The 25957-nt window shown below is 40.3% G+C and overlaps 1 protein-coding gene across 37 annotated transcripts in view; it reads right to left on the bottom strand.

Moving 5' to 3' along the window:
- Positions 1-25957, bottom strand: part of DLG2 (discs large MAGUK scaffold protein 2) — a 1002605-nt gene that overhangs the window by 264812 nt on the left and 711836 nt on the right. For all 37 annotated transcript variants that reach the window (XM_061343348.1, XM_061343335.1, XM_061343334.1 and 34 more), the window contains 2 exons: positions 16819-16955; positions 2002-2146 (listed from right to left, as the gene is read on the bottom strand). In XM_061343348.1, coding sequence (XP_061199332.1) covers positions 2002-2146; positions 16819-16955 — 282 coding nt within the window. The remainder of the gene's footprint in view (positions 1-2001; positions 2147-16818; positions 16956-25957) is intronic.

Here is a 25957-nt window from a genome sequence, read left to right as displayed (position 1 = left end):
TATAATTGAAATTTCATAGCTGTTATTTAGATGATTGTAAGTCTGTATACTTAAAATAGAAAGTGGATACAAATCTCTTATACAGTAATGATTAATAATGAAAATTACAGGACTGTACTGTCTGAATCTATACTTGGGCTGTGGGTATGCTTGCTTGCTTGCTTGCTTTTTGCTATTCTGAAGTTACTGGGGATATTTATGACTGGAGAGATGTAATAACAGTCATATCCCATCTCTAGTTAATCTAGAAAAGGAAATGATAAATGGGAAAAACAATGATATGTGCTTCTGCAATGAGCTATGATTGATCTTCTCATGAGAAGAAGACAGCTAAACTTTCAGTATTAGTTTCAGTCTTTCAGATACTGGTACAGAATGTTTCAAAGCAAAATATCTCTATAGGGAAAAGCTGTTACCTGTTCTGAAATACTCTGAGTGTGCAGGTATAATGAAAGGTTCCCTGAGGATAAATGAATCTGTATGCACCAACAGCCTAGGGGCCACTGCAAATATTCTTTACTTCTGTTTTCTCATATGCTGCTGATCTATAACCTGACCTAATAAAACACACTGTTTTAGAACTCTGAAATTATTAATTTGAAAGTATTATAAAGCAGGAGATTGCATAGGAACATTTAGCATTTTTGCTTCTCAGGCTTTGCTAAGACCCATACCAGATTGCTACTGAGCAACATGATTGCTACCTGTTGTAAGACTTGCTAACTAAATAGGTATCCTCAGCACAGTTGAGTATACCACCTGATGTGCAAGTTACAAACCCTTCCCTTCTATTTTTAAGGAGCATTATGGATATTTAACTTTTCCATTACCTCTGTCAGACCACAGTAGCAACACAATGCAAAAGTGCAGAGAAATTCTAATCTGTGTCATTTACTGGGAAAAACCTGCCTTTCCCAGCCCTTGGTTGGACTTAAATGCTCCTAGGATTAGTGGCAGATCAAGACGGGAATGGATCAGTTGCCAAAGGCCTTGTGAAGAATTAAACTGCCATCCAGTTGTTAGACAGTGCAGCTTGTCCCTGCTGGTAGTTGAACCCAAAGTAGACATTTTTCAATGAACACATAAATGAAGGAAGGTAGTTCCAGTAATGCATTGCTTAGACTAACAGGCACCAGTGATACAGAGAGCTGCAACTGAAATGTTGAGATTGCTGGGAATGAACAGGGAATGGGAATGCCTATGTATGGGCACCAGGAGGACTGGCAGGAGGGGTATAAGAATGGCATGTACTAATAGCACTTAGATTCATCGGTAGGTCATCAATACTCAACATAACTACATGACTTGTGAAGACAGCCTACACCCAAACTAAAATAAAGAGTCAAGCTGTTAAGAGATGATGGCAGGAGATAAAGAGTAGATTGGAGCCTAGGACATTCAGATAAGGAGACAAAAGAGAACTGAGTAAATCCTGAAGACATACGTAGGTTGGACAGATAGGAGAGACTGAAGATCCTATTTGCTGTCATATACTCATGGGTACAAAAAGCACATCAGCAAGGAGGTTGTCAACATAAGAAGAAGGATTTTTATATTCCAACTAAATATTTTCCTCATATATGATGTATAATCACCTTGGGCTTTTTACTGTATTTGTACAAGGTGGTTTGCTTCTGGTTCTAATTTTTCAGTGGACAGAGGATTGCAGTCTACAAATTTAATACATTAAAAATATACATTTGCATTTACATATTACTGTAATTGTCACAAGAGTTACAGTTCAGTCTGATTACCTGGACAATGGCATTTTGGAATCAGCATAACAGCACATCAGCTTCTTTGTTATTTTTGATGCAAAAATATTGTAGCAGAGCTACATTATTTGCAATATTTAATGAGTGTAGCATAATTTAGTAGCAGTAGGCATTTCATTTTTGTAGCCTTCCAAGCTGTTTCGTGAACTTTAATGGAGTATTTTGGACAAGCTATGAAAAAAATCCACAGTCATATCCTACAAAATGAATTGCAGAAGTCACTTACAGTGAGTAATATCTGGTGGGCCATATGGATCAGTCATGTAAATGGTAGTGGGCTTTCCAACTTTCAGATACACTACATCTGATGTGTTCTTCAGTATCGCTACTGCCTCTTCATGGGTAACTTCTTCTAAACTGTAATTATTCACCTTAAAGGAGAAATCAGATAGGTGAGTTTGAATGCAGAAACAGACACAAAAAATGACACAGCCTTGAAGTCATCACAATGTTGGGAAAAAGGCTGTAGACAAAGAGCACTAAAGATTACAGAAGCAGAATTCAACAAGGGAGAAAATACAGTTTTCTTAGTACATGCATATTCAAAGAGTGACAGCAGTATTGGTAATATCATAGAATCATAATGGGTCAAGGTGGCACTTAGTGTTGTCAGTAGAAAAGTCCTTTGTGAAATTCTGTTACAGGTATCATCATTAACATAAAACTACATTTAATAATAATTTAATAACACCAGATCATTTACGGAAACTGCCTTATTTGACGTATCAAGATGAAACGTCCAAATTCACCTCTTGGCACGAATGGCCAGGACCTCAGAAATACTTAACACCCCAAGTCCTTCCATCCTCGATATGACATTTGCCATTACAATAAGAGGTACAAAGTGATATACAAAGGACTGCCTATGAGGTGCATAAAATGAAAAGGGTATTTCCGGATGGGGAAAAGGGATTTTCAATGTGAAATTTTGTCAGTTTTCTGGAAGTATGGAAAAAGTAAGAGAATGTATTCCTATATGAGTTCTATGCCTTAGCAGAAAATAAAAGTACTTAACATAATCAAGTACAGGGGACTACAAATTAATTGGGGAAGGGAATGGTGACAATAAACTTTCCCTGTTTAAGCTTTACTCCTATAGAAAGAAAATAAAAAGAAAATTGCCAGAAGTGGTTTATTGTAGAGGCACATAACATTTAGTCACATATAAATCCACTATATCCACAGAAGTCAATAGGTTGTCTTCCTATAAACAGAATAGGAATGGTCCCTGCCCCAGAAAACATACATCCTGAATGGAGAAATTATAGGATCGAGGAAAGAAGTGAAAAAGGGTGTTAGACACAGGTTTCAGACGTGTGATATAAGTCGACAGAAATCACAGAATCACAGAATATCTCGAGTTGGAAGGAACCCATAAGAATCATCCAGTCCAACTCCCTGCTCCTTGCAGGACTACTTAAAACTAAACCATATGCCTAAGAGCATTGTCCACATAGTCCTTGAACTCAGGCTTGGTGCCTTGACCACTTCCCTGGGGAGCCTGTTCCAGTGACCTATATTTCACACTGAATGTTATATATGGAATGCTTCATTGTGATTTAAAGTGCCATCCTCCAACTCCCACAGTTACTGCAACGGTTTCTTGCAAAGATTATGCAAGATGGCAGAAAAAATAGCTCCTCAAATATAGCATAATATAGTACAGCTGCAAATAGCAGAATGTAGGGCATTTAGCACCAGTAAATTATCAGACTGGCTGTGACAATGAGCTACTGAAGAGGGTTTGGTAACTGGAAAGAAATCCAGCTGTTATGAAACACAGGAGGATTCTTCATGCCTAGACAACTTCATTGGCACCAAGAGGGAATGACTGCTAAATGGAGGGATTCTGTTTAAACTTTGTTCCTTGCATAATTGTCAGGCTTGGTTTTAAGGTTAAATGAAAGAGGCAATGACACGCGTGTTATGATAATTTGACACGAACAGCAATGATACAACCTAACACTCAAAAGACAGCGTTGGCACTGTATGCTGTATTTTGACAGGTCTTCTATTTAAATCAAAATCTGATACTTCTATAATTTCATCTGGTTTTCTTTGTTATGAACAGAAGTAACACACGTATGCACTTGTAATGAGTGCCTTCTAAAGTACTGGGCTAATAACAAGAAGTGACTAAAATTAAGCCTTTCTTGTTCACGTATTTCAAAACTGCCAAACACTAAAAATTCACACTTTACCTTTTCCCCTTCCCACACTGTCTGTACATTGAATCTATCATGTAGTGTATCATATTAATTGCAAGCTTTTTGAAGTAAAGGTCTCACATAATAACCTCCCACTATACTGCTGTTGTAAATAATTGTTCTTAGAGAAAAAAAACCCAACCCACAGAACGAAATATCAGAGCACTGTCTGGATTTTGACTTTTGGTCTTTTTAGGAGGGTATAAAACCAATTAAGTCACAAACAGACTCATTGCAACCTTTTTTTCCCCTCCTGGAAATCTAGCTGATAAAAATTATGGTTAGGACTCTTGTACTTCTACCACAACACACTTGGATGTCACGGTTGTGTAGCTGGAGGATAAACTTGTATTTGCTTTGACAGGTCCTATTTCATATCTCTCTGGCAAGAACTTTACACAACACGTATTATAACAGCACTGTGTAGAAGTTGTACAAATCTTGGAGTGAAGTTTTAAAGACCAAGTGATTCTAAACTAAGAATTAGTGTCTAAGCAGTTATGCATTGCTTATACACATTAAGATCCTAGAGATCGTTGCAAAGTTTATGCACAATGATTATTTTTCCTCTGTCCTAGTACATATAAGCTTAAGAGTGCAAAATATTGTGGAAAACTGATATAGGTAAAGCTGGAACTTGATAGAACTTGAAAGAAAATAACGCGTGAGTGAAATCAAGACACAAAGGAGAACTTCAGACAAAAGATGCTGGAAGAAAATCTGAAGAGAAGGAAAGACCCTTCAAAGTAAGCAGAGCTCTGTATAAGAAGCACCCCAGCAACATATACCAAAATTGCTAGTCAAACTCTTTCCATATATATAGAAAATTAGAGCTTTCTCATCTCTATAGAACACTCCTAGAAAGGAAGTTTGCTATTAATTAATTCTGTCCTGGACTGCTCCGTTCTCAAGAAACAAAGAAATGAAGACAGACTCAATGTACATCAAGAGCAAATAACAAACAAACACGTTGATTCATTCATTAAGACAAAAACTCTCAGTGGTTCCATAAGGTCTCTTTTAAATGGGAGCTTTTTGAGAAGGAGATAAAACCACTTTTTTTATCATTCCCAACACCAATTTAGTATCACAGTATCACAGTATCACAGTATCACAGTAGGTTAGAGATTGGAAGGGACCTCAAAAGATCATCTAGTCCAATCCCCCTGCCGGAGCAGGAACACCTAGATAAGGTTACACAGGAACGTGTCCAGGCGGGTCTTGAATGTCTCCAAAGAAGGAGATTCCACAACCTCCCTGGGCAGCCTGTTCCAGTGTTCCGTCACCCTCACCGAGAAGAAGTTTCTTCTGAGGTTTAAGTGGAACCTCTTGTGCTCCAATTTGTACCCATTACCCCTTGTCCTTTCATTGTTTGCCACTGAGAAGAGCCTGGCTCCATCCTCGTGACACTCCCCCTTTATATATTTATATACACTAATAAGGTCACCCCTTAATCTCCTCTTCTCCAAACTATAAAGACCCAGCTCCCTCAGTCTTTCCTCATAAGGGAGATGTTCCACTCCCTTAATCATCTTAGTTGCCCTGCGTTGGACTCTCTCCAGCAGGTCCCTGTCCTTTTTAAACTGAGGGGCCCAGAACTGGACACAATATTCCAGATGAGGTCTCACCAGGGCAGAGTAGAGGGGAAGGAGGACCTCTCTCGAACTACTAACCACCCCCCTTCTAATACAACCCAGGATGCCATTGGCCTTCTTGGCCACAAGGGCACAATGTCGGCTCATGGTCACCCTGTCGTCCACCAGGACCCCCAGGTCCCTCTCCCCTACACTGCTCTCTAACAGGTCGTTCCCCAGCCTATACTGGAACCTGGGGTTGTTCCTGCACAGATGCAGGACTCTACACTTTCCCTTGTTATATTTCATCAAGTTATTCCCCGCCCAGCTCTCCAGCCTGTCCAGGTCCCTCTGGATGGCAGCACAGCCTTCTGGCGTGTCAGCCACCCCTCCCAGCTTAGTGTCATCAGCAAACTTGCTGATAGTACACTCAATTCCCTCATCTAAATCGTTGATGAATATATTAAGTAATACTGGTCCCAGTACCGACCCTTGAGGCACTCCACTAGATACAGGCCTCCAACTAGACTCCGCCCCATAGACTACAACTCTCTGGCTTCTCTCCTTCAGCCAGTTCACAGTCCACCTCACTACCCGATCATCCAGACCACACTTCCTCAACTTAGCCGCAAGGATGCTGTGGGAGACCGTGTCAAACGCTTTGCTGAAGTCAAGGTAGACCACATCCACCGCTCTACCATCATCCATCCACCGTGTTATTTCCTCATAAAAGGCTACGAGATTGGTCAAGCACGACTTCCCCTTGGTGAAGCCATGCTGACTGCCCCTCATAACCCTCTTATCCTTGATATGCCTTAAGATGGCCCCAAGGATAAGGTGTTCCATCACTTTCCCAGGAACGGAGGTGAGGCTAACCGGTCTATAGTTACCCGGGTCCTCCTTCTTGCCCTTTTGAAGACAGGAGTGACATTTGCTTTCCTCCAGTCCTCAGGCACCTCTCCCGTTTCCCAAGACTTGGTAAAGATGATGGAGAGCGGTCTAGCAATGACCTCAGCCAGTTCCCTCAGCACCCGCGGGTGCATCCCATCTGAACCCATGGATTTATGGATATCCAGATTGCTCAACTGATCTTTAACCCATTCCTCATCAACTAAGGCAGACCGCTCCGTTGACCTATCTTCATCCGGGGTCTCAGCGGTACAGGGCTCTTCAGGACTGCCTCCAGCAGAGTAGACAGAGACAAAGAAGTCATTCAGTAACTCTGCCATCTCTGTATCTTCTGTCACCAGGGCACCCGTCCCGTTCATCAGCGGGCCTACATTGCTTCTGGTGTTAGTTTTACCTGCCATGTATTTGAAAAAGCTCTTTCTGCTGTCCTTGACCCCTCTCGCCAGCTTTAATTCCAAGGAGGCCTTAGCCATCCTAGCAGCTTTCCTACATCCTCTAGCAGCAGCCTTATATTCTTCCCAAGTGGCCAGCCCTTCTTTCCATGACCTGTAAACTCTCCTCTTCCACTTGAGCATACCGAGCAATTCCCTATTTAACCACGCAGGTCTCCTGACCCTCTTCCTCGACTTCCTACGTGTCGGGATGCTCCGATCTTGAGCTCGGAAAAAGCAGTCCTTGAACGTCAACCAACTATCTTGGGCCCCTTTCCCTTCAAGCAGCCTAGCCCACTGGATTTCCCCTAGCAATCGCTTGAAGAGGCCAAAGTTTGCCCTGCTAAAGTCCAGGGTTGCGATTCTACTTGCTATTCTACTGACCCTACCACACAAGATCCTGAATTCTACCATCTCGTGGTCGCTGCAACCAAGGCAGCCCTCAACCTTCACCCCTTCAACCAGACCCTCCTTGTTAGTGAGGATGAGATCCAGCAGCGCACCTCTCCTGGTTGGCTCATCCACCATTTGCATGAGGAAGTTATCATCCATACACTGGAGGAACCTCCTGGACTGCGGCTGGGTTGCTGAGTAGTCCTTCCAGCAAACATCAGGGAAGTTAAAATCCCCCACGACGACCACGGCCTGTGACCGTGAGGCCGCTGTCAGCTGCCTGTAGAAGGCCTCGTCAACTTCCTCACCCTGATCCGGTGGCCTGTAACAGACCCCCACAACAGTATCACCCCTGCCAGCCTGCCCCTTAATTCTCACCCACAGACTCTCGACTCGCTCATCATCTGTCCCCGGACAGAACTCAACGCATTGTAGCTGCTCTCGCACGTAAAGAGCAACCCCACCACCCCGCCTGGCTGGCCTGTCTTTCCTGAAAAGGACATAGCCCTCCATGACTATATTCCAGTCATGTGAGCTGTCCCACCACGTCTCTGTAATTGCCACCAGATCATAATCTCCCGACTTAACACAGGTTTCCAGCTCCTCCTGCTTATTTCCCATGCTGCGCGCATTGGCGTACAGACATTTCAGGGAGCGAGCCGAGCACACCGATTTCACCCTAGGATTACAGGAGGCCTCCCAGTCTTCATCAATTCCGGAGCGCTGTCCCACTGAGGCAAGCCGAGCTACAACCCCATCCCCCTTCAAATCTAGTTTAAAGCTCTCCAAATGAGCCCCGCTAATTCGTGCCCCAGCATCCTTTTACCTCTGTGCGATAAACCTTTCCCACATGCCAACGTCCAGGCCGGTGCCCTATAAAACCAGCCGTTATCAAAGAATCCAAAGCCCTGCCTGGAGCACCAGCCTCGAAGCCAATCGTTTATGGACTGCATTTTCCCATTCAGTCCCACATCATCAACAGAAGATGGAAGGAGCGAAGAGAAGATTACCTGAGCCCCAGAGTCTTTCACCATCCGCCCCAAGGCCCTGTAGTCTTTCTTCATCTCCCTCAGAGTGCGGGAAGCAAGTTCCCCTTCACCCGTCTGGAAGACCAGCAGCGGGTAGTATCACAATATACAAAATATACTACACATTTCCTAGTTTTCTTCAGAAGGCAGGCATTGCTTTGGACCTAAAATTCCCATTAATACTAATATATGCACGTAGCAATAAATTTTTTATCATAAAACTATGATTACAAATAAAGACATCTGTATGCATTCTGTTAAACGTAAAAATGAAAACCCAAATACACTGAATTATACTGTTCATCTCCCTACTGCAGTATGTGATTTTCTTCATAAAAACACCTCTATGGATATTGTCCTTCAAAACATTATGACAGAGGCGGTGTTTATTAGGAAATGTGATGTTGTAGTTGTTTTTTTATGGTAAGATTTATAGAGAGAGTAGAATCTCTCAGAATCTCCAAGTCAGACTATTCCTTAAGCTTTTTCTTGTTTCCATACAAGATGTCTGTTTTAGCAGAATTTCAAGTGCTAAATCTGTCTTTTTCAGTGGTTGTGGCATAGTCAATGCCTCACACCAAAGCTCCACTTCCTGCTGCCAAGACAACCTAGATCTTAGCAGCAAAGGAGATAAAGAGTGGGAGATGCGCACAAAATAAGAAATCAAAGTGTATATGGCATACAACCCTCTGAGATATTGAAACACTCATGCAGAAGGGCTTATATCAGAGCTGAGCGGGTAGAATGGGTAATGCAGGCTAGCTTGCTGGCTCTAAGAAGCCAACTTCAGCAGCAATGAATTCAGGGAGAAAAAAAGCCTAAGGAAAATGCTAAACAAGAAATTTACTTGAGTAGTCAGTTTAGTTATAAAGTGAGATGCTAGAGCCACAAAATGCTGACAGGAGCCAAAGGAGTCAGAAGGAAAAGCATGGAGCAAGTGCAACTTCTCTAATGGGAAAAGTTCCATACAGAAACTTTATGGAAAATTCAGAAATTCAAACAGCACCTGAAGTAAAAAAAAAAATTAGGAAATCTGTTCCTTTAAACAGAAAGTTTATGTTATACAAAGATGTACTGATGTTACAGGAAAAGAATAAGAGGAAGAAATAATATGGCAATAGAGAAGGAAATTAAAGATATAAGTCTAATCAAAGAAGCTATTTGAGTGATGGGGGAAATCAGTAAGAAATGTTGCCAAAGAGCTATAAAAAGACTGTGATAGTTTGGGTTTTTTTTCCTAAATAGCATAATCAAGGCAATGAAGTGTAAACCTAAGCAAGAATTATCGTATTTGGAAGTTTTCCTAGATTCATATTGGAAAACAAAGGCACTGAGAAGTAGCTTAGAATCCCCAAATTGATTATACAAGTGCTCTAAAGAATAACTTAATTCACAACTGCATAAACTGATAAAAGATTAAGAGCTCTGGAGGTTAAGTTTGTCTTAGTTAATTTTCCTTTTTGTTTTTTAAAGGAATTCATTACTTTCCTCTACTGATTTTAGGCAAGAGACATTTAAGTCACTCAGTGAATGAGACAAAGAGGTGATCTTTACCTTGCCAGTGGTAATGTTTGCTTTTGTGTAATAATCTACTTTTCATTCAGGAAGTGGATTTTTCTGTGTGAAGCCTAAGTGAATATTTGCCAGTGAACACCTGTTAATGCCAGCTGTTAACTCTTGAATGCTGATGGCCTTTTTAAAAGCTCACCACAATTTAAAAGGATGTGGAAGGTGTTTCAGTGCTGAAGACCAATTGTTTGTCCTAAGGATGTAAACCTGGGTGGATTAACTATTTCCTTTACAATCCCTTAGACTCCTGAGTTAGTTGCACAAGTGCTGCACTGTGACTGTCTCTCTGAAATTAGCTTGCTTAGATTATTAACAGTTATGGACTAAATGTCCTAAACCAGATCTTTGTGGAGAAATGCAAGAGATTCTATTTCACAAAAAAGCAAGACTGAGCAGTGGGCTTCATGCTTCAAGCACTGCCGTGCACAGTGTAAGTAGCACTCTATTCTGAACCATCATTTTTTAATCCCAGTTGATGATGATTTTGGTTTAATAAAAGTGTTTTCAAGGCTAATAAAGTGGCATCAGGATATGTCATGGTTTAAACCCAGCTGTTAACTCAGCACTAAGCAGCCGCTCACTCATTCCCCCTATTCCCTCCCACCCAGGTGGGATGGGGAGGAGAATTGAAAGAATGTAAACCGCATGGGTTGAGATAAGAACAGTTAAGTTATTAAACTAAAGTACAATATGCTATTACTACTACTAATGATAAGGCAAATAACAAGGAGAGAGAATATAAAACTAGAGATGGGAAAGGAAAAAAAAGACAATAAACACAAATGATGCATGACACAATTGCTCACCACCCACTGACTGATACCCAGCCTGACCTGAGCAGTGATGCGGGCCTTCTGTGTGACTCCCCACCAGTTTATATACTGGGCATGAAGTGCTGTGGTATGGAATATCCCTTTGGCTAGTTTGGGTCAGGTGTCCTGTCTCTGCTACCTCCTGGCTTCTTGTGCCCCTCCTCACTGCTGGAGAGACTGAAAAGTCCTTGATCAGAGTAAGTGCTACTGAGCAACAACTAAAACCATCACTGTGTTATCAGCACTGTTCTCATACTAAAGCCAAAATACAGCACTGCAGCAGATAATAGGAAGAAAATTAACTCTATCCCAGCTGACACAAGGAGAAAAATACAACAGCGGAGGAAATAGACGGGACTGTCATCAGAAGGTATAAATTGGGAAGTTTATTGCTAGGCTACCATCCAAAAACTTAGCAAATCTACATTTGAAGGCTAGGTAAAGCATTGCAAGGCCAGAGCCAGTGACAGCGTAAATCTGGCTAAGAACCCAGCACTGTTCTCACACCCATCAGGAGGGATGCAGCCACCAAACCCCTGAGATGGTTCAGCACTATTTCACTTTCCACATCAGTGTATAATTTTTCTAGTGTGTTTCACTTATGGTAGTCAGCCAGTACAACCTGCAGATCAGGTACTACCTGCTTACCCTGTTTTCTTCCTTTAAGCCTACCTGGGTAATGCCTGTATTCCATCAACTGGCACAGCAGTACAACCCTGGATCTGTGGCTGCACCTACCTGAGTGAAGAACGTGTGCACTAGGTGTGGTCCACAGCAACAGAGGGTCTGGATGATATGACACTCATACTGTGCAGCTTTTAAGGGGGTTAGTGTGCATTATGTCTAGCCTGCTGGCTGGAATGCCTGCTTGCAGCTGTTATGCTCCTGGACCACATTATCTGTTTCAGTTTCATTAAAAAAAAATCCAAATTGTTTTCTAAAACACCACCCCAGAAGACAGCCAAAATCACTTCTAAGAACCACTTCTGATCAGGACTGAATGCTAATCTAGATGCATCTTAAATTATATGTTCTGAATATATTAAAACAAACATGATCCTGCATCCACCTACAATCTGAAAGAAACAGATATCAGCAGGGGATCCTGCAAGGAATGTGTTCACAACCGTGTAATTACAACCCTTTGCAAACCACCAAACAATAAAGTATTTTCAGCACAGAACTGGGTAAAAAACAAGCCTAAATTTCTGAAAATGAAAGTGACTTTTGTTTCTTCTTTCCATTTACAGCAAAAAAAACCCAGAATCAAATTAAATTTCTTGGTGTGTGAGTAGCATCATTTTTCCTATAAGCATAAATGGCTCCAAAAAAGCCTGATCTTTGTGACTACGCTGGCCAAGAAGCAACACAATATGGCCCAAACTTGCAATGGTATTTGGCACAGAAGACATTTTAGAAAAGCTAATGCTTATAAGAGATAATATTAGCTTAAATTATCTTTTAAAGCCTAATGTTTTTAGAGTTTTCCCTGATAAATAACTTGCTTCAAGTTATTGGTGGTATTAGATAATTGAAAGTAATTATTATCTGACAGATAATAATGTAAAGCATTTCTCAGTTCTTCCTGATCATCATTGCCAATGACCTGGAAGAGATGAGGAGTGCACTGACCTGGAAGAGATGAGGAGTGCACTCTCATCGTATTTGCAGATGACACTTCAGTGTAAGGGTATAAGTCTACATACTTGAGGGCAGGACTGCCATCCTCCATAGGCAGGAGAAAGGGGCTTACAAGAACCTGAGGATGTTCAACAGGGTGAAAAACAGTTAAGTCCTGCCGCTGGCACAGACTAACCCTCTTCAATAGCACAGGCTGGGCACTGACAGACTGGGAGTAGAATCATAGACTGTTAGAATGGCTTGGCTTGTAAAAGACCTTAAGATCATCCAGTTCCAACCCCTGCCATGGGCAGGGACACCTCACACTAAACCAGGTCACCCAAGGCTCTGTCCAACCTGGCCTTGAACACCAGCAGGGATGGAGCATTCACAGCTTCCCTGGGTAACCCGTTCCAGTGCCTCACCACCCTAACAGGAAAGAACTTCCTGTGCTGGTCACATTTCTATGGAAAAGTGCTTGGGGCTCCAATGAACAGCAAGCTGTGCATCAGACAGTTGTGCATCCTGGCAGCAAAGAGGTCAACAGCATCCTGGGCTGTATGAGCACGAACAGAGCCAGGAGATCCAGGAATGGATTATTCCCCAGTAGTTGCCAATCATTAGACTGTAGCTACATACACGTTCAGTTTTGGTCCCTGCACTGTGGGAAAGATAGCAAAATGGAGCAAGTTGAGGGGACTGCTACCAAGATAGTTGGGATTGGAACACTGGTCTGGTGAGGAAATGCTGGGGGAACTGGGGTTTTTCAGACTGGAGCAGGAGCACCTCTAGGAACAACAGCAGATCCCTGGTGCTTATAGGCAGGTCATCAAGACAGAGCTCAGCTTTTCAAACAGGCATGTGGCAACAGGATGGGAGACAGCAGGTGTGTGTTGAAACAGCAGAGGATCAGTTTATAAGGAAAAGTATTTTCCTCATGAGGAATGCTGAGCAGTAGAACAGGCTTCATGGAGAGGCTGTGCAAGCTCCATCCTTAGAGATTATTGAGATTTAATTGGATAAATTCCTAAGCAACCTATAGCTGACCCTGGATTATCATGTTAACCTATGGTGCTATGTATGTGATTTCCCTTTGCTCCCTTCTACACAGAGAAGCAACCTAGCTGAGACACCTAGTGCAGTCTGGATGTTTCAGCACCCAAGTGTTACCACCGGCAGTGACTGACATTAGTAGGCATTACCACCAAAACACAGTAAGAAAGTGTCTTTCTCTGTAAGTCTTCAGAGCAGAGCTCTGGTCTGTTCCTTTCACATATACCTAGAAAAAACACTGAGTTCAGTCTTCAGCTTAAGCTGTCTTATGCTTCCTCCAGTAATTTTTCTAATGGGCATCTCAGGATTATATTACAATGCAGCATTTTCCTGTGCAAGTGTTCAGGATAATAAGCCTTAAGTCCAGGATCCATTTCATAGAAACATAACTGCATAACATGCCCATGTATAGATTTCACATAATCACGATGCTCAGTACTTACATACTACATCTTCTGAATGCTTAACACACTATTAACAATCTGCACTTGACAACCGTAGGGTCATCAAGCTACAAAATGCTCAGATGGCACATAATTGTTTTGCATTTCAATATTAGTTTTGATTTTGCAGCATCTCTTTTACTGCATCTTATATTGTAATGCACTTAATTTGCATGTTCTTTGGGATCTAAAAGTGTTTTGCAGAAACTTATCACAGAATCATAGAATAGTTAGGGTTGAAAGGACCTTCAGATCATGTAGTTTCAACCTCCTTGCCATGGGCAGGGATAGCTCACACTGGACCATGTCACCCAAGGCTCTGTCCAACTTGGCCTTGAACACTGCCAGGGATGGAGCTATAAGGAGCTATAAGGCCTACTGCCCTTCCCTGGGCAACCTATTCCAGTGCCTCACCACCCTAATAGGAAAGAATTTCCTCCTTATATCCAATCTAAACTTCCCCTGTTTCAGTTTTAACCCATTGCCCCTTGTCCTATCACTACAGTCCCTAATGAAGAGTCCCTCCCTAGCATCCCTATAGGCCCCCTTCAGATACTGGAAGGCTGCTATGAGGTCTCCACGCAGCCTTCTCTTCTCCAGCCTGAACAGACCCAACTTTCTCAGCCTATCTTCATATCGGAGGTGCTCCAGTCCCCTGATCATCCTCGTGGCCTCCTCTGGACTTGTTCCAACAGTTCCATATCCTTTCTTATGTTGAGGACACCAGAACAGCACACAGTGCTGTAAGTGGGGTCTCACGAGAGCAGAGTAGAGGGGCAGGATCACTTCCTTTGACCTGCTGGTCACGTTCTTTTTGATGCAGCCTAGGATATACAGCTACAAAAATGAAACAAGTTCCCTAGAAGCTACTGAGAATTCCAGAAGGATGACAAGTTCTGGTGAATTTTGTAGAGAAATGGAAAAAACCCCACAAAGATCAAGAAAGCATTCATTATTGAGAAAAGAGAAAAAAAAAGTATTCAAATATCTAATCAGTAAGGAATCAGTGAAGCAGAAGTAGGACTGTACAGATGACAAGGGTAATATTGTGCTGACACACTGCCAAAAGAAAGTAATTAATTCTTTCACCCACTTTTCACAAAGGAACATGAAGTTAATGCCATAAACTGACAGTTCACAAAGCAGGAGAGAAAAAACACTGAAGCTACACAAGTTAGAATGAAATCAGGGCGTTTTGTTGGAGAGAACCAGAAAACATGGTGGTAATCTTTGCAGATTTTAGAAATAGACTTTGATCTTGCAAATTTGTCCCCAAAGTGTAATAACTAAGGTATACACAGAGTAAGTTCACTAGGATTCTCTTGTCCAACAGTGAACCTTGGTCTGGAAGTACATAATTAGTGGAGAGTAATATTATGATTGATTTTCTTTACTCATTTTACATGCAACAATAAAAGGAGATGACAGTAAGCAAAGAATGAGTCCAGACTGAAAAGATGCAGGATAAAGACAGCACACACACTGAGAATGATGGCTGCTCATTTTCAGAAGTTGAATTTAGGAGTGTAAAGTTGTCAAAATGAAGAAACATGCATATCTGATTGCACTGAATCACAGGTTCAAGACTGGGAGGAGATGTTTAACAGATAAATCCTATAAAAATCTGGAAAGTATTAATTTTTCATAGTGGTGTATAAAATAATTATATTTCTATTTAAATTCATCCTAATCAAATTATGCAGGAGATGGTGAATGCAGGGTGTGTGAATGCATTTATTTACAGATGACACAAAAACTGCAAGGAATTGAAAAGAAAACAACAGCTGAACACAAGCAGATTTGCTACAAGGTGCAAAACAACAAATTAAGGTGTAAATTTAGCAAATACAGATATACATTTCTATAGCAAAATGAGCCAAACTTTCATTATACAACTGTGACTTGGATTTTACTGTACTGAGAAACAGCAAAGAAGAAATGCCAACGAAATTCTAAGCTCTAGTTTAATTTTGCTTTGATTTTGATAACACCATTTGATCCTTAATCTGTTTCATCTATCCACTTGGGTTAATTAAAAAAAGTCTAAAAGTCACCAGCCCAGCAAACAAGTGCCTTTCCAGTTCTGTTTAATACCCTGTATAAAATGAATGCTTATCTTCACATGTGTCTGGAATTCAGTGTCCACAGCACATAAAGAAAACCTCAATTAGTAACAATTTTGCAGGCAGCAAAAAAAAGGTCGTGGCAATTTTTTGCTGCTTAGATATCACTCCACAAAACAGAGCTACTGCAGTGCATTTTTTCATGGCAGTCATTCTCTACCTGCTGAAATCTCTGCAAATGCATCAACGCGAATACAACTTGACATAGATTAACTTCTGCTGATTCACCAGGGTCAGGATTTCCCCCTCAACAAAGGATAAAATAAACTTTCTGAATGGGAAAGAATCATCTCCAAAGAACAACATACTAGCACTGCAAAGAATCAGGAAGAATTTCTGAAGTGAGATTAATTAGAATAAGCACACTTCCTCAGGAAAGAAAGACGTAAAAGTATTTTCTTTGAACATCTACATGGAACATACATATAAAGCATTCCTCCATGCACCGAAATGTAGGTAACAGTCCACTGAGAGTGGCATGTTTTCACATCTTTCCATTTTCTTAAAATGAGCAGTAGAATCAGTACTGTTATAATGAACAGGTTGTCCAAAATCTTTTAAAGATTTGGTACATTTTGACTTGTCACTGCTGTGCCTAATGCATCCTCTTCTCAGTTAAAGGTTTATAAGAGTAACATGAGCCATTGCTTTCTCTTCATAAAATGTCGGGTTTCCAGAGTAATGCTTTTTTAACTGTAGTCTCAGAAATACATATAAAGAATGGGGAAATAAAGGAAGATGATGAAAACATAACTCATCATTATTATAGAAGTTGGAATGATTACCTCCAGTAAGATATATGGTGAATTAAAATCCTTATATTAAACAAATTTCAGCAAAAAAAAAAAAAAAAAGGTGTGATTTATATTTCTCATACTTACCATAAGAAGTCTATCTCCAACCTGCAATCTCCCATCCTTTTGCGCAGCTCCTCCATCAATAATCTTGGTAACATAAATGCTGTTGTCCCCAGGGATGTGTTGGTTTCCAACCCCTCCTGCAATACTGAATCCTAGACCTAGAGATGATAAGGAAAACACAACATTATGAATACAATGTATAACTTCAGAGAGGAGTGCAAGTGTAACATATATTTAATCTAGTGTACGATTAAATGTTTTTTTACGGAAATACAAACAATATAAGAAATACTTGCAGTGTCAATACATTTTCAGTTCCTCTAGAACTTCAGAGACATAAATAAATTAATGAAACCCTTTGTCATGCGTAATTATAGGAAAGTAGAGACAAAGAGAAGAGAAATACTGATGATTCTGTACCCATGGCTAGTCCTCGCCAGGGGCCAGTGAAGCCTACACCAAGAAGTTATGGCACAACTTACCATTACAGCTAATAAAACTCTGGTGCTTGAAGTTTGTCTTGTTAAATATTGGTGTAAAATACCTCACTGTCTATCAGAACAGAACTCAAGTTGTTCTGATTGTCCACACAAATTGAAAACTATTTGCAGAGGTGTACTGCACATTTTGCAAGTTTCTGTAGGACCACAGTGAAGCGTGTCTGAAAGTGAAAGACTTGGATTTAAATCTGCTTCGCATGTTTTTCTAGGACACAATATCTTTGGTTATGGATACATACAATAAGAAAGAACAGTCCTTTGAAACATATAACTTCTGTTCAGTGATGTGTGAAATTCCTAGAAAAACACCCAAAGGGCTAAACTTTGGAACAGTGTCAGTAATACATGCTGATGCGATTCAGGAAAAGGAAGGGAGAAGAAATAAAAGACAGTTTTACCTTTTCCCTACTTATCCTATCCTCTGTCATACTGCATGGGCAGACAAATCATTGATTTCATTTGTAACAAGAATTGTATGTCTCAATCAGAGAAAAGACAGAAATTACTGTGCTGTTATTTCCATAAAAATCTACTTCATGCAGCTAATTTTTCATAGATCATATAGCTAACGTGAACTTCCAGCTGAACAAATAAGCTGTCACTGACAATAACCAGCTTAGGTTATTGCTTCAACCAGGCATTTCTCTTTTAAATGCACAGAAAAAGATAGTTATATCTATTTAGAGAATAATAAACAGTTTTATCTATGAATTCTATGCTGTTCAGTCATTTTTAAAGCAAATATGATAGTAATATCTGAAGCCTGAATAGTTAAATGAAATAGTAAAAGAGTTGCCTGGAATTTGGCATTTTATCACAAACTCACCAGCCTGACTCCTTAGGCAGTAAGATTTCAGGGTGGGTGTATTTAATACACACAGGCTTATTTAGCAGCTGTAGGAGTACAGAGATAAGTTTTTTTCAGTGGATTTAGTATTTTTTCTTTTCTTTCTTTCTTCTTCCCATTGCTTTCATTTTCATTTATCATTAAGTATTAAAAATATGTGAGGTCTGATAACATAATGGATACTTAATGGATAGTGTCAAAAATAGTAAATTACCGAAAGGAAACCTCTAATTTTATATCTCAAATCGAAACACTACTTAATTAAATGAGTATTAACAATGCACATGAAGTTAATTCAGATGTATGTAATAATTAAAATAAAGCTTTATTTAAGTTCCAGCTAAAGCTGATGATCGTTGTTACTATTTAGGTACTGCTGCCAGGACAACTACAAGGATAAAAGGATTATGATTTCTTCAGCATGGAAAAATTTGTTCATTATCCTGGGACTACAAATAAAGAAGCAAAGAGACAGTCTAAGAAAATATCAGAAACGGAAATTTTCGTTACAACATTAGTTGTGGACAAGGAACAACGATTGAATAATGCTCGCTGGTGAAGTAATTAGCATCCTTTTGAACCAAAAAACATCTGCATGCATTCCTACCAGTAAAATGAAGATTTAAGAGGATTTCAGAATGATAATGAGAGCAAATGAGTGTGCTAGGCTGCAGCCAGAGAGCTTAACCACTCTTCAGTTCAATGACTGACACTGTACACTTCTAAAGGACAAGGTAACTTCTGTCCAGATAGCTGTTCTGCATTTGGTGCAAAGTGGTTCCTAATTCAGCCTTCTGCCAAATATAAGCAAACATTAACAAAGATAATCCCTTCCATCTACTGCAGTGCTGAGTAGGGTGCTGGTGTTTGCTGTTTGTTTGCCTGGTTGTAACATAACTGATGCATGAAACCACAAAAAACGAAGAGAACAAACACATGCTACTCCCGTTGCAAAAATGTAGTTATAATGATGAAAAGAGTAACTTTTTCTACTTCTCTCCTCTACATGACGTAGCTGCGTTACAGCGCGTGGGCCTACATTGTGTTTGTAAGCAGGAATCAGAAAAAACAGCATTGAGTATAAAAAAGGTTTAGAGGAGCAGAACAAGACAGGAGACAATACTGCAGGAAGAAAGGGAAGAGTGGGTAGGAGTGATAACTGAAGAAAAGAGAGATTTTCCATGTCCCTCCTATCAATAATGATTTAATTTCATTTCTTTGACTAATGATGCTTGCCTTCTTTAAAAGTTTTCTTCCTGGGAATATTGGGGAATGGAAGAATGGCACACTTACATTTTCTTAAATGACTTTTGCTAATTGTTAGGGCATTAGGAAAATATACCAGAATAAAGCTTTTGCGTAGGACTCATATGGCCAAATGACATCTGACAGCTATGCTAATCACTTATGCTACCTTTATAATCAATGAAAATTCATTAAAGGCTTTTAAACCATGATTCACCTCATCTCAAAGAGACATCTGAAAGAGATGAGATGAATCACACTCTTGGTTTCTGAATGGCTGGGGCTGGATGTGGGAAGAGATGGGTGGGAAGATCAGTGCTATAAAAGTTCACAACCTGAGTTAGAGTCTTACCTTCATTTAGACTGAGTGTTTACGTTTTGTTTTAAGACGTCGGAAAGGTCTGTGCATCCCTGGTATGGATCCTCCTTGTCACTAGCTACACCAGGTTAGATTCTTACTCTATTTTGAAATCAGAATTATTTGGGAACACTGGGAGTAACATGTGTTTTCTAAACTCAGGCTTTTTAGTTGCTGCACTGAATTAAAAAAATCAAAATAAAATACCATTTATAACTGTAGAACTTATTAGCTCGTGTGGTTAGGAAAACACTGCCACCAAAACAAGAATTCCTTTGAGGAAACCCCTCCCTCTGACTTCCTCTTTTCCTAACGTGCAATCTGCTTCACAGCAACACCTCAGCTCGGATAGAACACCCGATTTTCTCACATTAGGAATTAGGTGGATGACAGATTTAGAGTGGAGATAAGGCAGAAATTTTTACTACGAAGATGGTAAGGCACTGGCACAGGGTGCCCAGAGAAGCTGTGGCTGACGCACCCCTGGCAGTGTTCAAGGCCAGGTTGGACACAGGGGCTTGGAGCAACCTGCTCTGGTGAAAGACAGGACTGGATTAGATGGTCTTTAATGATTCCTTCCAATCCAAACTGTTCTATTATTTTATGGTTCTATGAAGAAGAGTACTCCAAGAGGAAAAAGGAAAGAAAACTGGATTTAATACTGGTGTACATACACCCAAGCCAACCTCAGCTCCTTTCAAAACTGTTCTACAGCACTTATTTACAAACAATATAGGTCTGTGTCGTTTCATTGTGGAAATTACTTAGTTTAAAGGAGCTATATTTACACAGTCTCTGTTTTCTTCTCAAAGGGAGAACAGTTTCATACTGACGAACACACCAACAAAATTATCAAACCTGGAGCAGTCTCATCCAGCTTTCCAATTAATCAAATTCCACTTGAAGGGAGGAAAGGAATATAGGCAATATAAAATGCTTTAATGCTATCATTTTATCTATCTCCTTTATGTTGTAGGGTTAGAGGTACTGGAATGGGTTGCCCAGGGAGGTTGTAAATACTCCATCCCTGGCAGTGTTCAAGACCAGGTTGGACGAGGCCTTGGGTAATATGGTTTAGTGTGAGGTGTCCCTGTCCATGGCAGAGGGGTTGGAACTTGATGATCTTAAGGTCCTTTCCAACCCTAACTATTCTATGATTCTATGATCTGAATATCAATTTATTTGAGTGAGTTCCTATAATAATTCCTATTCCTGACTCATGTGACAGCTTATACCAGGTGGACTTACATGAATAAAATTTGACTACATTTTGTTCTGTGGGTGAAAAGTCAGTCTGAAGTACAGTATGATTCATAAAACTTTAACAAATATTTATATCATACTTGAAAGCTGTCTACTTTCACTGCTACTGTTAATTCCTGTTTCAGATCCTGCTCCTAATTCACTTCAGATGGCTCCTTTTGTAAGCAACAATTTGATAACAGCCTCAACTGGGAAAAAGGCTCCTAGGAATCTAACTGAGCCTAGTGTTTCTAACAGCCCTGTGTTAAAATCATCAAGCATCTTCCTTATTGTTTTGACACTTACTTTTTCCAAACATATCTAGTGGTTTTGGTTATTTCTGAGTTGATGTCAGAATAAAAATGATGTACAGTGCCACCAGGTAAGTAGAACATCCTCTGGAACCACCCTGCACAAGGAGAAAATTACTGCCCCCTTAACACTGTGTGTCATTAGATTCTCAAGCCTTCAGCTGTTTACCCACAGTTCCTTTGTTCTTGCCCACAGCCATTTTTATAGTTATTATTTTTATGAATCCCTGCATTCTGGCTGCCAGTGCATCACTTTCCTGTACTACTGAACCAACAGAGATGCCAGATTTCACTACAGCCTCTGCTTAGGATCAAAGTGGAGAGCACACACAAGCCTTCCAAGAGTATGGCCAGCATGCTCATGAGAGATGCTATGACTGGATACTGTTTGGGAGTTGCCATTATATAACAGGCAAAGAAAATCCTGTTCTTGCAAATAAGCCCTGATTACACAGCAGCACTGGCATGTCTTTGTGAGGGACCAGACCCTTCCATAGCCTCAGGAACAGAGGACTTAGAGATTTTCAATATTGGGCCACATTTTGGTCAGAGTTTTCAGTAGAATGTAAGCAGTGAGTTTTTTCACCTCATCTGCCTTTATCTGCATCACTATTAAACAATTCACATTCAAATGTAAAAAATAAATTTTAATAAAATAGTTCCAATTTTGACTATTCTTAATTTATTAAAAAGACAAATTTAATTGAAATTTAAAACACTATAGTAACACAATCTAGCTGCATAGTCCAGTGAAGGAATCTGCAGCTCTGTATCTTGCTGCCTGCTTGATAAGAGAGAGAAAACAGAGATAAAGTGGTGATGCCGAAGGAAGCTGTGGCTCCCCCATCCCTGGCAGTGTTAAAGGCCAGGTTGGATGGGGCTTGGGGGCAAACTGCTCTAGTGGAAGGTGTTCCTGCTCATGGCAGGGGGTTGGAGCTGGATGAGCTTTAAAGGTCCTTTTCAACCCAGGCCATTGTTCTATGATTCTATGATTCACAGTAACCCAAACAGCTCTCTGAAAGACTAAAGGCTTGGAGGAATGACAGTCACCTACAACTCAGCAGAGGAGAGATTGTGGCAGCACCACCTGTTGGGCTACCCAATAGGCAAGGACTGCAGGCTGGTTTCCGTACCTTTGACTGAGAATACCTAAGCAGGTTTCCAGTCTCAAATTTTACAAACTGACATCTATACCATTAGGAAGCACGTGTAATCTGAAAATTCAGCTACCACAACTATCCATGGCTCCTCATATATGTTCCAAAACAGCTATGTGTTGGCATGTCCCAGAGAGCTCCCGGCATAACATTGCTTTCTCCAAGCTTGCGCTCCTGCTGCAGATAGGGCAATGCACTGTGTTGCATCTTTTATTTGGACATAAAGGGTTCATCGACACCACTTGAGACTCACAAAAGTCAGAAATGTAGAAGTGTTCAGAATATGGGAAAATGTCTTCTGGATATTTCAGGGGTTTTCTTGCTGGGTTTCTCTGTTCTGGGCTCAGAAGCAAATTAAACAACTACAGCGCTTTTCCAACTACTTTTTCGTTCCTTGGGGCATTAAAATCCAACAATGCAGTCATATCTATTGGGTTACAACAAGAAAGCAAGCAATCTGTTTTCAGGACATAGGGTTACACTCCTTGGCTTAAAAAAATGTGTTGACATTTCCAGCCAGAGAGGATTTGATGGGAAAGTGAGATTGCGACGCAAATATCATCATACCTGCAAGGCAATGAGTGCATGTTTAAAAACAATCATGCTGTAAATACAGTAGATAAAGCATTGGTTTTACATTATCATAACAGTAAAGCTAATCTTTCTGTTATCTTTAAAAATGCCTCGAAAACACATCTTGTTATATTATACTGCTATTTGTGGAAATTTGTAGAAAAAGCTATCTAACATGTAAATGAAAGCAATCCCTCCTTTTCTATTCAGTTTTGCAGTTAAATGTTTTTTCCATTATGATTTTATTTCCCACATATAATTATCCCCAAAGATACATTCCCTTCAGATACAATCAAAACAGAAAGGAAACAGAGATCTAGGAAAATACACTTAGAGCCTCATTAGAAGTTGTGTTTGTTCTATACTTTCATATTTATTCAAATTAATTAAGAGTAGATTTCCCAGAAAACACAGACAATGAGTACTGGCCTAATTGCACAATAGAATTGCTCAAGAATACTTTAAAATGTCTTGAAAAGAGAAGTTGGTATTCCTAATGATTCACAATAACCTGATTTTTAAACCATTAGTGAGGATTTAAGTTCACTGAAAACCAAATTAAATCACACTGTCAGAACTGTACTGGTGTATGTGCAAGGAAGAGAAAATTATCTCCCTTTTGACATATACTGACACTCCAAGTACTGTAGCAAGCAGATCAGCTCTTTTCGGAAAAGCCACATGATACACCAAGTCTAAATATTTCATGTTAAAAGCAGTAAATTATGGTTTTAAATAAGTGAAGATTAGTGATGTAAAGCAGGTAATGCCAAGATCTTCCACTTAGGAACAGGATTAACTGCTTAAAACTTGATTTTTTGAATGTCTTTTCTCTCATTTCCATGCCCAGTTTGCATATGCCTGCAAGTGAAGCTGTGCATGCACATTGCCTTCCTGTTCACACAGGAAGTGTTTACATATTTTTGGTGCACCCACAGGGACAAACATCCCTCAGATACAGAGTTGCTAAAAGCCACAAACCCTTGATGAAGGTAGACATCATCTGGCTGCTGCATGTGTGATGGGGTCATCCACATCTTGCAGGGAACTTTAAACAGTGTAAGCGACAGTATGGCTGAATGTGATATGAATGGACTTTTAAAACTACCTTTTTTCCTCATTCTATCTTTTTCTGCATTAGCATCCTCATCCCTGCCCTTTCATTCACTTGGGCAAAATTCAACTGGACTATGCATGACTACAGATGGAGAAGACATCCCTGGCAGTGTTCAAGGCCAGGTTGGACAGAGCTTTGAGCAACCTGCTTTAGTGGAAAGTGTTCCTGCTCATGGCAGGAAAGTTGCACCAGATGATCTTTAAAGGTCTCCTCCAACCCAATCCATTCTGTGATTCCATGACTCTAAGCAGCCAGTTGTTCTAATTAGAAGCAAAAAGCCAAGTGAGGGGTTTCAGGGTGTATTTTCAAGATTGTCATAGGTTGAACTAAAGCCTCACTACTGCCAAAAGAGAAAGCTCTGCTCTGCTCCCTGCCTTTGGCCACACTTTCCCACATCCTGACTTGCTTTAGCCATGAAGATCTTCTAGCCAAATGGATTGGCAAGATGAAAATGGCATAAAACCCAAACAAAATCAGTGTGAATCACAGACCAGATGCGTATTCACCAGCACCTACAGAGATGGCAGCAGTAAGCGCCGGCAGCTGAGGATGGTGTTGGGTTCACATGTCCCCTTTGCTGGCAGCACAGTTTTGCATATGGCACTTTATTATGGAGTTGTGACTCTTGTGGAGAACGATGCAATACTATCACTGCTTTTCAGCAAACTCAACTTAAGGATGTGGCAAGAAGGAAAGATGCAGGGACAGAAGCAAGGAGCCAAAGCGAGTAGGACAGAAATGACTATTTTGGCTAGAAATGCGCCTGAATAATAATTAGTAAAAATATGCTTTTTGTTTTACTGGGAGGAAAAGGAGTAATAAAACTGCTCTCCTAACCTTAAGAGAGAGAAAGAGATGCTAGCAATTGCAGGTTTGTGGTGCTCCTGAGAACTAAGACAAATCTGATATTGCTATAGTGGAAGAACAGTGTAACAATAATGCTTATTCAATACTTCTCCAATTTTTGCACTGGCAGATACACTGCTACTATGAACCTTTCCTGGTTAGAGAACCAAATAATAAACCTCTAAGTCACCCTTTCCAGAGAAGAGTCCTTGTTTCTTAACATATGTTTTAAAGCAATCAGTCTCATTACCATAAATAAAAGCGCTTTTATAGCTGTATTTATTTTAACTGCATCTTCAGGTGAAAATGCCATTTTCCCTTAGCATGTAATGGATAATCAGTCAGATCTTTAAGGAGAAGTATCTGGAAATGGGATCCAGATCCAGATGGGATCAGCATGGCAGAGATCTCACTGATGTAAACCCAAAAGGCGTCCCTTTTCCCCATCTCCTCTCTTCATCAGACAATTCAAAAGATATCTTGAAGGGTTTTTCCTTTTCACCCACTACTTGTGTTCTTAAACTTCACTTGACCCTGATATTTAATATATTTTTTTATATATATATTTTGCCACACCAATTCACACATGTAACTTTAGAACGAAGAAACAAAAATAACATGCCATGGCTCCTTTGTGGTGTTGAGAGACAAGCAGGCAGTTACAGAAACCTCAGATGACTGCAGTGAGAATATCCAAAGAATCTACTATTGTTCTTACATTATCTATTTACTTGGGTTCAGACCCCAAAATATGGTTCACTTTCCATGCACAAGGTACCAGTTGTTTCAGGTATAGGAACCAAATTTATGCTGACAGTTGATTGTAGTTTGCCTGTCATTAACAGATAGTACCTATGTAATTTTCTGCACAAATTACTGTAATTACTGACAGCAGCACAAGTTATTTCACCTAATAACATAAATGAAAAGCATTTGTTCCTGTAGATGTGGTAAATGAAAAGTA

This window comes from Neopsephotus bourkii, unplaced genomic scaffold (assembly GCF_033783945.1).
Source record: "Neopsephotus bourkii isolate Nb327-2 ecotype Australia unplaced genomic scaffold, CSIRO-AGI_Nbou_v1 NB_1825, whole genome shotgun sequence".
NCBI classification, from domain to species: domain Eukaryota; kingdom Metazoa; phylum Chordata; class Aves; order Psittaciformes; family Psittacidae; genus Neopsephotus; species Neopsephotus bourkii.
Note: the sequence above shows the minus strand (reverse complement) of the source record. Positions and strands in the feature narration are given on the sequence as shown.